General features: G+C 39.1%; 2 protein-coding genes across 11 annotated transcripts in view; both read right to left on the bottom strand.

Moving 5' to 3' along the window:
- Nucleotides 1-8,239, bottom strand: part of si:ch211-196i2.1 (collagen alpha-1(I) chain) — a 122,493-nt gene extending 114,254 nt beyond the window's left edge. For 2 of the 4 annotated variants that reach the window (XM_041073206.2, XM_055513561.1), the window contains exon 1: nucleotides 7,884-8,239. In XM_041073206.2, coding sequence (XP_040929140.1) covers nucleotides 7,884-8,001 — 118 coding nt within the window. In that variant the 5' untranslated portion in view covers nucleotides 8,002-8,239. The remainder of the gene's footprint in view (nucleotides 1-7,883) is intronic. The other 2 variants (XM_041073204.2, XM_041073205.2) reach the window with 1 other exon arrangement.
- Nucleotides 8,240-9,185: 946 nt separating this feature from the next.
- cacna1bb (calcium channel, voltage-dependent, N type, alpha 1B subunit, b) overlaps nucleotides 9,186-13,688 on the bottom strand; it is a 114,394-nt gene continuing 109,891 nt past the window's right edge. For all 7 annotated transcript variants that reach the window (XM_055513554.1, XM_055513551.1, XM_055513552.1 and 4 more), the window contains one exon: nucleotides 9,186-13,578. In XM_055513554.1, coding sequence (XP_055369529.1) covers nucleotides 13,015-13,578 — 564 coding nt within the window. In that variant the 3' untranslated portion in view covers nucleotides 9,186-13,014. The remainder of the gene's footprint in view (nucleotides 13,579-13,688) is intronic.

Genomic DNA, 13,688 nt, shown 5'->3' with positions numbered 1-13,688 from the left:
GAGTAAAAATGTGTTTTTTGTGAGTGCAATACTCATTAAGAATTTTTTTTTATTTATATATAATTTATATGCTTTTTATTTATGGCCGCTTCAACTTTATAGCTTACCATATTAGAAAGAGAAAATGAATGAACATGTAATTTCAATACTATGATTTCCTGAATAAAAGTGTTTTCCCTTCAGAAACAGTTCAGTGAAATACATAATAGTTAAAGCCAACTTTATTGTAAACCAAAAAAATGCACCACTACTCCAAAGGTAGAACAAACTGTAACCTTCACACTCCAATGTGCAATGTATAGGTTACTGAGTTAATTAAGAAGTCTGGGGGTTTGAGGACAGAAGCTTTTGCAGGGCCTTGCAGACGAAATGCATGAAAGTAGGGTAAACAGAGAGATGTGGGATCACCACATGTTCTCATCACTATTTGGAAGACTGAGCGGAAGCAGTCCTCTACCAGATGGAAGCTGTGGCTGTCCTCACCATCACCTCATCAAAACAAAAAGGTACTGCAATCAGAATTGTAGATTTGTGAAATGTTCATTATTATGTAGGTCAAAACCTTCTCTAATGTAAGAACACACAATACCAGAAAAAAAAATTAAACCAAACAAGAGGACAGGCCTGTCTGTGCTAAAACAACAGAAACAGTTGTTACAATTCAAATATAAAATCTAAACAGTATATACCAATTAAAATCTTCTATTGCCTATCTTACTGTTGGTACATACAAACTTACATACTTTTACTCATGAGCTGGGCAGCAGATGTCCGTGTACCAACACGTTACATTTACTGTAAATTGTATTGGTCCTACAAATATAATGGCTATGGTACAAGCTATAGGTTACTGACCAGATAAGCAGCAGGTATTGTAGAGATGTGACTAATTAGCAACTAAGCTTGCAACACAACACAGTAATCATTCCAACTAATCATGTTAGAATTTGATCAAGAATTTGATGAACAATGACATAACCCCAAATCACAAGTTGATTTAGGCTGACACAGGACGGGGTAATAACAAACATAACCACGTTCATCTGCAGTTTCTTTTTGTAGCGATCGACCAGCTTTAGCTCTAAAGTGCAAAGGCCTAAAGGCATGCTAACGGCTAACGCAACACACAAACAGGAGCGGCAGCACGTCAACAGGACAAAAGCTCGATCCACCACTTCCTGCCTGTCGCCGATCGAAGGCCCATCGCTATTAGTTGTTCCCCACACAGGTGTGTGATTGCGCCAACTCAGAGTAGCACATTTGAAAGGGACAAAGGCTCGGTTGACTCACTGTAGCCGTTAGCAACGCTAGCGATTAGCTTGTCTCACATGTGGGTTACTGCATTTTAAACAGACCCAACTAACATATTTAGATATCACAAGTATCAAGCACAAACTTACTACAGCGAGCTAGATCCACCGCTTCCTGCCTGTCGCCGCTGGAAGGGCGATAACGATCAGCTGTTCCCCGCAGGTGTATGAGATTACAGAAAAGACCAAAAGCTGGACCCACCGCTCCCTGCCTGTAGCCGCTCAATGCCGATAGTCATTAGCTTTTCTCCACACAGGTGTGTGGCTGCAGGAGCCCACATGAGCACATTTGAAGGGGACAAAGGCTCGGTCGACTGGCTGTAGCCGTTAGCATAGCTAGCTAGTAACTTGCCCTACACATAGGTTACTACATTTTAAACGGACAAACTAACATTTTAAAACATTATAAATATCAAGCATGTACTTACTTCAGTGAGTGGATGACGGACTTTAGGAATAGGTCCTTTTTTTCCATCAGGAGCCGTGAAACAAATCCAGCATCGTTTGAAATGCACATACGTACGTGTAAATGCTGAGGCAGTGTTTCTGGCACCGGTCCGTTAAAAATAAAAGTGACCCACAAATCCTCACTTGTTGATCCCTTGTTAAAGTGAATAGACTTTGTTGTTGGTTAGAACACCCAAGAACCGAACTATTTCTATGGGAGGACTTGGACGCTGCCGTGCTTGTCTGTTCACGGTGAGTGAGAGGGGGGAAATGGCGGAAGTCCAGTTTTGGTTCGGGATCATTGTGGGGTGGTGGTTCAGGATTTGCAAGGAGATCTTCCTACCAGCGTGACGAAACCTGGGGAACGGCCTCAGAGTAGGTCGTGGTCTGTTTTCATTGGATGAGAAAATTTACGTTTTCAAAATGTGAAAAAAGCAGGAAATGCATTTCTACCGTGCTCAGGGTGTGTATATGTGACCCATAGAGTCATAAGAACGCTCCAAAATGTCTACAAAGTGGATTTTGCATGATATGAGCCCTTTAATGCTTGTCCTTATCATTTCTTTTTTTTTGTTGCACCTGTGGGTTTTTGGATCACTGCACCTAAATACTGCACCTGGTTTTTGCACTGTACTTTTTGGGCTGAATAAACTCACCATCTGTGAGCAAGCCATCATTCCCTTGGTTGCTTTGAACGTTGTTCCACGTATCGAGTGAGCAGTCAGAGCTCACTCACCACAGGGGGGTTCTGTGTGAGCGGCTCAGGTCACAAAGCCTGCCCTCTTGAAACTGAAGGTATGTACTTTCTAGCTTTCTGATTACAGTACTAGGTTTTCTTCCATTTACTTGTTTGACTGGGTGTGGCACCAATTCTGGATCTCTTGAAAAAGCTAAACTGTCCATCATGCTTTTTGAAAAAATAAAAAAAAGAAATTCACTGGATGTGTGACGCCACCATCTACCTGCAGCATTAGGCCCTGTCTCACCTGGAGTCCCCTGGGAGCACTGGGAGTCAAGTTTTTTTACTTCTCCAGTGCTTTTAATATCATCCAGCCATCACTGCTGAGGAGGAAGCTGAAGGAGGCAAGCATGGACCGACATCTGGCTGCTTGGACCATCAACTACCTCAAAACCAGGCCACAGTTTGTGAGGCTGAATGACTGTGTGTCTTATGTGGTAGTGTGCAGCACTGGGGCACCTCAGGGGATTGTGCTTTCCCCTATTCTGTACTCGTCTGGGCCTGTACGCATCGAACTTCAAGTACAACTCCCACCACTGTCACTTACAGAAATTCTCTGATTACAGTGCCATTGTTGGTTGTGTATCGGGGGGGCGAGCAGGAATACAGGGGGGGCATCTCTGACTTGTGGCCTGGTGTGAAAATAACCACCTCATCCCTAACACCGGTAAAACAAAAGGAGTTACTGCCTCCACCATTTTATCAATCGTTGTTTTTGACAGTGAATTTTGTGACTAAAGTTTCTTCGTTCTTGCACAATTTATTACTGACTACTGATTAAAATATTAATGTATACATAGGCATTACTTAGTACAAATATGTACAAGTATTACATTTTGAAGAAACCTCCAGCAGTACCAGGCTGGATGTGGGCGGCCATCTGCATTGACCTGTAGGGGTCAGGGAAGAGTGAGTGAGAAAAACAACAGAGCACAGGCAGGATGGTGGCCTCCAGACTTTCTTTATTCTATGTCCTGTGTTCCGACGCCCCAGAATCAATCAACCACTATTTTTGTTGTTGGATCACATTGTGATTTGTTTCTTTGATTTGTTTAACTATATATATATGTATATATGTGTGTGTGTGTGTGTGTGTGTGTGTGTGTGTGTGTGTGTGTGTGTGTGTGTGTGTGTGTGTGTGTGTGTGTGTGTGTGTGTGTGTGTAATTTTCATTTTTTTCCTGGTTCTGACCATTATAAAACAACTTTGCATCACCTGGCATCGATTTTGTGGGAAAACAAGGCATATTAATGCAGTTACACATGTCACAGCTACAAAACAAACCTTGCTTTGTGGTTGACTGCTTGATGATTGGATTACAATAATAAAATAGCTTATCTAAAGGAAAACATGTTTGCCAAAAAAAGTCAAGCCTAGTTATTAGCCACAACCTATACTGTAAGTCTGCAGGTTATATCAAAATACTGTCACCAAATACTCTACTTACTGTATAAGCACGGTGCTATCATTTTAACTTTGCAAGACAAGAAGATCGATAAACACTACCAGATATAATAGCCAAACTACTGTGAGGTGAAAACTGTAACTGATAAACAATTGCTTACTACTTACAGTACTTGCACTGACAAGTTGAGGTAACATTGTAAATGTTAAGAAAACAAACATTCAAATCTTCTCTTTTTACCAGTTGCTAATACTGCACCACTACATGTAAGGAGCTTTGTCTGAACACTACCCACCCTGTACACTCTGGTCCCAGTTTGCATGAGAAGAGAACTGACAAGCAAGCTGGTCAAGCATGTGGTTTGTTTCTATTGCTTGCTCCACCTACTGATGTTAATACAAAGCTTAACTGTAATTTACTCCTCACTAAATCAGGCGTCTGAACATTGTAGGAAATGTTTCACCAGGCACGCCACACCATATGGGCCTCGTCTGGTTACGGCTGGCTAATGTGCTCCAGATCAGTGCTCACCAAGCCCTTAGGTTCAATATCAAATTTCATTGAATGCAGATGCCTGGTTATAGAGCAGGCATTTTATTAGCTATGACATCATGAGCTTAACCTGCTAAAGAGCAAAAGCATCTCTGTCACATGCTTGGAGCTGTGCTCATGATGTGGTTTTAATAATCACTAGACAGAGGTAATGTGAAGTAAGTGTTGCAAAGGATATTAAATTACATAAAACATGGAAGGAAAACTTTAAACTTTATTGGATTCGACAAATATGTGTTACAATTTGACCCTGAAACTAATTTAGATATCAATCAATTTAGATATCATTAGGACACACAAACTCCATGTTGACCTATAGTTCGAATTCAGTTCAAAACCTTCCATAAAGAGTAAAGTTACCAACAACTTTTAACACTTTCTTGTCTAAAATAAGCCTAATCAGTATTTACTGATCCCACATTTGGGAAATTCTTCTGTTACTGTTCTGTTCAGCTCACAGATATAAGAACAGTATAAGGTGCAAAAAAAAGGCAAAGTGTGCAACAGAGAGTGTGAGGGATTCAAATATATACAGATTCACTGAACTCAACTCTGAACGACACTCTTTTGTGTCACTTAATTATTGCTAATTTCCATTATAGTTATAGGTTGTGCAAATAAAATGTTATAATAAAATATGTAAAAATAGTACTTGTGAGACTTGTGAGACTGGTGAGCCACTTCGGACATTATCACGCCATTCAATGGTCATTATCAGTGGTTATCAGCCCAATGTTCTACCTAAAGTAGGCTCTTTAGGTAGAAGGGACAATGGACTGCTCTGAAAGACAAGCTAGGAATGCATTAATTATGTCAGAGTAGGGAATCATGCTTCATGCAGGTCCCCTAGTGAGACCGTACTTAAACCGCACTGAAATCAGTCATGCATCAGTTCTAGGCTGCTCCCTCTGTAAAGTACATTCAAGATTGATAAGACTCAGCTTATATTGAGAATAACGAAATCATTTAAGTAAACTTTTTGCCAATAAGTTTTTATTTCTGCGTAACTTCAAAATATTTGAATTTGCATAATCTAAAGCAAATGTATATCTTTCATTTTGCCTCTCAGAAACACTCTCACACTGAGGGGTCAGAAGGTTTGTCAGCAATTACCACTTCTTAACAGGATGAGTTAATGTACAGTAGTGCCTGGATAGAAATTAGGATAGGTGACAGGCGATAACGAGAGATATGGAAACCCTCAGACACAAGCACTGGTCTTTAAAACATCACAAACTTCTTCAGAGTATCTGTTCTGCATCCTGTTTAAGAAATGTCTATCTCACAGGGTTAGAGAACATATCTCGTGTGTCTCTATGACAGATTTGATTGGATAGGAAATGCTACACATATTTTAAGGGTTAACTAGACAGGGATTGAATGTATAGAGTTATGTTTTTGGTACCAGTCTGTTCACAGGATACTGCACTCAGTTCACAAAGACTTCAAAGTCAAATTGAGGTTGCTTTGGCAATGACACCTTTGTACAACAGGTACAAAGGTACCCGGGGCAGGTGATTTATCGGTTTTTTAAAAAACTGTGAATGAATGCAATTCATCAAACCTGATGAAAAGGAATGTAATATGATTCACTGAAGCCATACAGTGTTCAAATACGAAGGTAAGGAAGTCTTGCATAACAGATCATACCTGGTGCATTCTCACTTTTCTGCTGTATTCTGCGTTTTTAATATATTTACAATGTAAGCTACCATAATATTGGAAAATACATTTCTTTTGTAGTTTCACCCAGAAGTAGAAGAACTTTTATCTTGTAAATGAGAAAAAACACATTCATAGCTCATCATGTGGCTTTTTACTGCACACTAATTAAACTGTAACTGGGTTATGGGTTTACTCACCAATTAGTCTAACCAAAGAGATACAGACTGAATACTGTGAAGAATTTATAAACAGATGAGTGATTGAATATGCAGCAATCACAACCTGCCTAGATAAGATACAACTATATAAGCCCAATAAGATTATTGCAAAAAAGTCCAACTCTCAGCTTTTTTAGGGATATGCAGTAAAAGTTTACAAAGGCTCAGACTGTAGAATCAGGAACTGCCATCTACTGTAACTCTCCAAAAACACCCAATAAAAACATTCAAAAAGCTGGGTTCAGTCGGTCACTGAATCCAAACTCTCAGCTTGCTCCTTGCTCTCAGAAATCTTTGTTTGTGTTACTGGGTCTTTAGGAGCTAAATAAAAGCAATAAGAAAATCTGATAAAAACTTGAACTGAAACGTAAACAATGTCTGATGTTGTGGAATCCGGCCACACTGAGGTAGCTGGCAGAGCTCCAGTTTCAACAAGTTGTGAATGTTTTAAACACGTCCAATAACAGAAACACAATGTAAACCTACAGCACACAACACAAAACAAAGGAGATCCAGACATTGAAAACACTGATGAGACAGCAGAGGTCGAAGACAATGTTGTGATTAACAAATTCCGCTTTTTTTTCTGTTAGGACAGATTCTTTACAATACATTTAGTACTACTTGGGTGAAAAATCATCTTTACTGAAAAGTCTAAACAGTAAATAAATAAACTGAAAAAACTAGCAGACACTGAAAAAAAATTCAGCAGGCTGGTAATTGTAATTACACATGTGCCCTTTGGAAACCTGCTAGAATAATTGAAAAAAGCAATCAAACGCAATTGGCCTGAAGAGAAAATAGCTGAAGGCTATTTGTTCACTGTTCACTGTGGTGAGAGTTCAGTCGTAACAACTACTATAAATTAAAACTATAAATACTGAAAGTAATTGAATTAAGTCACTGGTACAGGAGAGCAAGAAAAGAATAGCAGCATCAGACATGGACTAAGTGACGCTGTAGAGGAGGTTTTTTACATGGCCTCTGGACTAAATGATGTGATGAACTCCAATTTAACAATTCACCAGCCTGATCATGTGCCTTGCATACCTCGCAAGTGAAGGTTTTATGGGCCGCTGAGGAAAACATCAATGCAGGATAGGAATTAGGAAGAGGAATAGAATTATTAGTTAGTAAGAATTAGTCATCATTAAGTGATAGGACCTTTAGTGCTTGTTTTCAGCTCTGAATAAAATGTACTGGCTTGTTCCTATGATTAAATACTGTATATTATATACTTTTAAGTAAGTAAGAAGCCAACACACACCTGAACGAGCAGATGAATAAATAGCAGCTACAATCCATTTTGCTCGGTGTTTGTTTTTAAAAGAAAATGTACTTGAGAGGTTAATTTGAATTAATATTAGTAATAATAATATCATACTGCGTTGTTTTTCTACTTTAATTAAAATAGAGAATTAATTACACGCAACGAGTTCCAGTCAACCTTTCACTGTAAATTACGTCAGGTACTGCATTAAAGGGGCCATTATTTTTACTACGCACTGATATATTACCACAGCCGGAGGCTCTACAGGTGTTCCTACCTGTCGACAACATCCCGGAGCCGGACTCGTCTCCAAACTCTACGGTTCCGCCGTCTGGTGTGGCGGTGCTTATGGGTAGGAGCCAGAAAAGTGTCCATTTGAGGAAGCAGGAGAACATTTTCCCCGTGTTTTCACTTTGGCAATTAAGTGTTGACGACAAGTCAGAGTGGGTTCCGGATATAAAACCTATTTCTGTCAAGCTAAAGTTAAAGACAGGTCCATCCCTGAAGCGGTCTCTTGAATAATTTTAGGTAGTTTTCGCAGTATTGTCACACAGAGTGACTGACTTCTCATCCTCTTCACTTCTTCTCCTAACCTCCTCTTGTTGCTCTCCCCTGGCCCGCTGCAGAGCTTCTGAACAATCTTTTTCTCGCAACCATCACGTCACTGGCGCCAACTAAGCTAACGGGGACCACGCCCATTTCTTCTAATGTGAACCAATTAAAATCCTGCATGGTGTCCACCCATTAAGGTTTGTATGGCTTGATTCCTGTTTTTATTTTCTATTTTAGGTTTTATATATACAATATGTATATATATTATACATACACATACATTGCCATTATGATATACATTCTGTAGTTAATAGTTAGACTTATATCTATATATACTGTATATATAAAGAGTATAACAAATTGTCAGGTTTTCGTTCTTGGTTTTATTTTGAAAGGACTCTTCTGTTTTTGATCCCAGTTTCCGGTTTTATTTTGTAAGCACTTCCGTTTCTCATCACACCACAGCAGTTCCCGCTTCACTCCCGGTCCTCATTACACTCACCTGTTTTGTATCAGTGATCTACTCCGTGTATTTAACCACCACCTGTCACATTAGTTCGCCGCCAGATCGTTGTTTACTGATTCCGTGACCTCACGTTCCAGCAGTTATTGTTCCGCTTATCCTGTTGCCAACCCAGCTCCGTATCTCTGACCATCGCTTCTCGTCTGATCCTGACCGGTATGTGAATCCCTGACTCTGTTGCTCAACTCTGCCTGTATCTGGACCGATCTAAGCCCGCCGATTCTAACTCTGAGAGCTGAGCCTTTTTTTGATATTGACCTGTGTATGACCCGGACTGTTTTGTGACTTTGATTCTGGAATAAACCCCCATTTTTCACCATCTACATCGTGTCCTGGCGCTGTGCATTTGGGTCCTCTCTTTGCCGCCCGTGACACAAATATAAATGGGTTCATTTAGGCTGAGCTGTTTTGGCCTATAAAGCATTAAATTAATACTGAATTCAAATCCACATAACGTTTACCACAAGCCTGCACCTCAATGCAAATACAGACATATCAACATCATTTACCTTCATAATCATACCTCTTTATTCAAGAAAAACTATAGGTACAGTTAAAATAACTGTGGGTGAGACAGTCAAGTAACAGATCAGGCAGTGAAGGACTGAGCCACCCCAGAATCTCCTCTCAAAGAGTTTTGACATAAAATGTTATTCAAGCTAGTGTGTTTCTCCCTTTACCTGAAACAGATACATTTTCTTATTAGATAATCAGCAAATACAGCTAGCAAACAAACTGCACAAATAATGAACTTAATGAAGTCAAACAACACCTCTATTTTCACGTGCACATTTTTTTTAGAACATGCAAACAGGACATGTCCAAAGGGGGGCAGACATAGTAAAACGGCAAGAGAAAATCTTGGCACGTATTTATGTCAGGTTTGCTGGATGATGCTTTTAAATCTACAGGAGACATTAACACAAATGTCTGTTCCAACACGGCAACTTACAGACATGTTAAAGACAATGTGACCTGAAGCAATGTACGCATTACATTAGAAGGAAACCACGCCTACAGTCAGACCTTATTGCTTTAAAGTCTATGTCTCTTTTCGATGACCCATCACATAGACTGCAAAGATATCAGACTACAAAATGTGAACTAAAACGTAAGAGAACAATCAGACTTGGATCAAGTTTCCAACTTGTGCTTGCTTGCTTAGAGAAAACCCAAACCAGTACAAACACCGCAAGACACACGCACTCAAACTCACACACATATATAGATATAGATATGTTTTTGACATAATATAATCACTGTTTAATGATACAGTTTAATGTTGGATGATCTGTGTAAAAATATCTAACTCAAAACAAATCCTTCAAATAACTGTCCCTTTCAAAAGTCAGATTGTAGGCAATAGCCTTAGGCAACGGATTGAAATATATGTTTAAGATGCAGCTTTGGATTTATAGGTTATGGACTTTGGATCTGGGAATAAAAGATTTTACATTTGGAGATTCAGTTTATGAACCTGGACTAGACCTGAGATACAAAAACGCTTTAAAGGGCATCTACTGAAATTTAATTTCAGTGGATGTTAATTTAATATGGCATCTCTAAACAAGTATAAAAGCACAAAATTATTTAGACCCAGGTCTGATGAAGGTTTTTGTATTCCAGGTGCTAAACTGGAGAACCATCATGAAGTCAACTTGATAATTCAAAAATGTCCTGTATTTCACATCCAGTATCATCTTAGTATCAGTATCAGTGCCCCATTATGTGTTTTCAGGTAACTGTATAAAATATTTTACAATGTATAACTCGTCAAATTTGGTCACAGTCACACTAAAGCCTGAACCTGGAAATTAAAAGAGGGTGAAGCTACAGGGCAGTGGTGAAGTGTCATCTTGTTGCATAGCCCTACTTTATTACAACAGTCTGCAGCAACAACATAACTTGTACCCGTTAGTATGCACATAGGTCACTGCCTAAAATACTGCTGTGAGAGAAAAGAGGTGAGAAGAAAGGGAAACCCATAAAATGTGAGTAAATATGACAGACATATTATATATACACTTTAAGTTTGCTGAGGCAAATATTTCAGAATGACATATTTTTGTTATTACATATAAAAAATTGCACTTTTTAGCATTCAGAGACTGTTCTACATAAACCAACTGACTTGCAGTAGATTTGAAAGAGAAAGGCAAACGCTTAGCACACACTCTTAAGTAAGAGAACAGACACAATTTTTTGACAAGTTCAAGACCCTGGCATGCACTATGTTGCTTACTTTGGATCTGTAATTACTCACCACAAGATATAGTACTTTTTTTGCATTCTGCTTTCTTACCAAACTCAAACACAAGCTTTATTTCCACCACTTCCTCTCAGCTGTGTTCATACTTAAATTAGTTCAAACCATCCCACCCAAGACCAGTCTGCATCTCAATATATCTCAGAAAAAATGAGGCACTTAGTATGTAGCCACATAATATCAGGAAAGACTTGATATAGTCCCTGTGTATGTTATATAATATAAATAGCAAAAACGTGATCCAAGTAAAATCTGAGGGGTTTTGCACAAAACGGGATAAAGCCAAAAATTCCCAGGTATCCTGATTGAACGTAAGCTTCATTGCAGGAAACTTGGATCAATTAAACCCAATCTAATTACCATAGAGATCTATTCTATTCCCTTATTTGAAATATACAGAATTTAAATACCACAGATATTTTCATTGAGCTAACATCTCCTATGTTTGTTTGTTCTTTGTTTTATATGTTTATTCATACTTATGTAGTAATCGTGACTGTCAGAGCTAGTATTATGAAGACTGCTGTTTATGTTGTCATTGTAAAAGAGCGTTTATTGACGCTCTTTTACAATGACAACAAATGACATTGAAAATGACGTTGCAAAAGATGTTTGAATGATGCCCATAACAATGGAACAGTCCAGTACACATACAGTACACTATTTTTATATACATTTTTATGTTGGACATTTTAGACAACATACAAGGAAATTGTAATACTGAGACAAGCATTTAGATTCAAACTAATAGAATTATGTTGTCCTTGCTCATAAAGGTCAGATTCTTTCTCTCCTTCATTTGTACACTATTGCAAATAATGCCATTAATCGACCTGAAAAATGTTGCACTTTATTTTGACCTGTTGTCAGCTTCTGTTTTGACCTGACATTCTAACACATTAAGTTAAATCAAAAGATCAAATGAATTGGAATTGGTTAAAATTACCCAATCAATTTAATTTTAATCATATACTGTAGCGCCAATTCAGTTATCCCAAGGCACTTTACAAGTTAAGGTTTAGGATCTTACATGACTAAACCCCAACAAATCAACTGCAAACATTCAATTCTACAAATACGAGTTGGTAAAAGTAATTCAGTGGACAAAATGTGTTCGGTGAATAAACTTTTCCTGAGTAACATATGCACAGCAGATGATTGCATGTACGGCATCTATAGTTAGTTTAGTTAAACTAGAACTGGTGAATCTGGAGCACTCAATTACTTTTGGACTATTTAATTAAGCCAGTCCCTTGTTTGGAGATTTGTACTTCTACGTTTTCTTCTTTTTTCTTATATAGATCCTGCTGTGCTGCAGGAAAAAGTTATGCAGTAAACATTTTGTCCATAATTAATCAGTAAATTTGGGATCAATACTAATCTAATTATATAACCTAATAATGTGGTCTTTAAAATATGTGAATGTGTACTTAATGCATCTACATACACCTGGCTTGACTTACAGCAAGTGCTCCTTCTTATGATGTCTTAACCCAGAATGAGGATTATAGACTAGATGAGGACAAGATGTTTATTTTGTACACAGTATCTTTAATCCACTTTTGTGCAATACCCCTCTGTTATAACTCAGCCCATTGGTTGATTTTTGTCACACTACTCTGTGGTATCATGGCAGAAATCTAAAAAATGTAAAAAGGCTGTTGTCATCAGAAGCAACAAATGAAGAACAGGAACATAATTTGGTTTGAGCTTCAATATAAATAAGTTGTCTTCTCCTACCTACATAACAAACATAACAAAACACAAACGATAATTAAAACAGTGGTGTGAGCAGCCATTAATACCAGCATGTGGCAATTGGCTTTTTCGCCATCTGTTCCAACATTGAGTTTACTGGCCAAGGCAAAATACTTTAGGGTTTTCACATGTGCTATAATTTCAGTGCAAGTAAAGGGGATAGAAAAAGTCCTGTGTGGTACTTTTTGGTTGTATAAAAAGGAGAATAATGGAATGACTGGATGAGCCCCTATTACAGCACTTTCCACTGTCTTAATTCAGGGCAGTGACAAGCTGCCCATGCCCGCTGTTCAAAGGTTCTCTGCCATGTTAGCACCAGTCTTCTTCATCCTTCTCCCTGAGACTTCCTGTACTTCTGCTTCCAGATCCAGATGCAGAGTTTACCCCAAGGGTGAAGTGGTACCCATTAGGCACCATCCCTGACCGACTGTGAGTGGCCGGTGCTGTGACAGGAGCAGTTGCAGTTCCATGTGAGGCTGAGGCTGTAGTGGAGGCAGCAGTTCTAGCAGACCGTCCCCCTCCGTGACTGCTCACAGCATCCTGGAAGTTCTCTGTGTCTTCAAACAAGGCCTGTTGAGAGGCACCCTGTGGCTGTTTTAAACTAGGGTCCAAACCAAGGCGGGTTACTGGAATCGGGGACTCTTCGTGGCCCCCCAGTAAGCAGTCATGCTCTGGAAGGCCACAGCTTAGGCGAGGCTGGTGTCCAGTTGTAGTGGTGCTGGCACTGGACAGGAGAGGCGAGGAATTGGCAGTCTTGTAGGCTACAGCAGGACGTGGAGTGAGGGGCGTCTGGGGGAGTTGTCTGCGACCACGACCCGGTGTGCTTGAACCAGAAGCGTGTGTCAGGCCAGCTTTAATCACATGACTACCGATCTAAGAATACAAAAATGTAGATATTTATAAGATATAAAAATACATATTAGCATGACATAAGGCTGGAGCTGCCAAAAGTATGAGATTAAGGTAAATGTAGATGTATAGTT

Source organism: Betta splendens, chromosome 12 (assembly GCF_900634795.4).
Source record: "Betta splendens chromosome 12, fBetSpl5.4, whole genome shotgun sequence".
NCBI lineage: Eukaryota > Metazoa > Chordata > Actinopteri > Anabantiformes > Osphronemidae > Betta > Betta splendens.
Note: the sequence above shows the minus strand (reverse complement) of the source record. Positions and strands in the feature narration are given on the sequence as shown.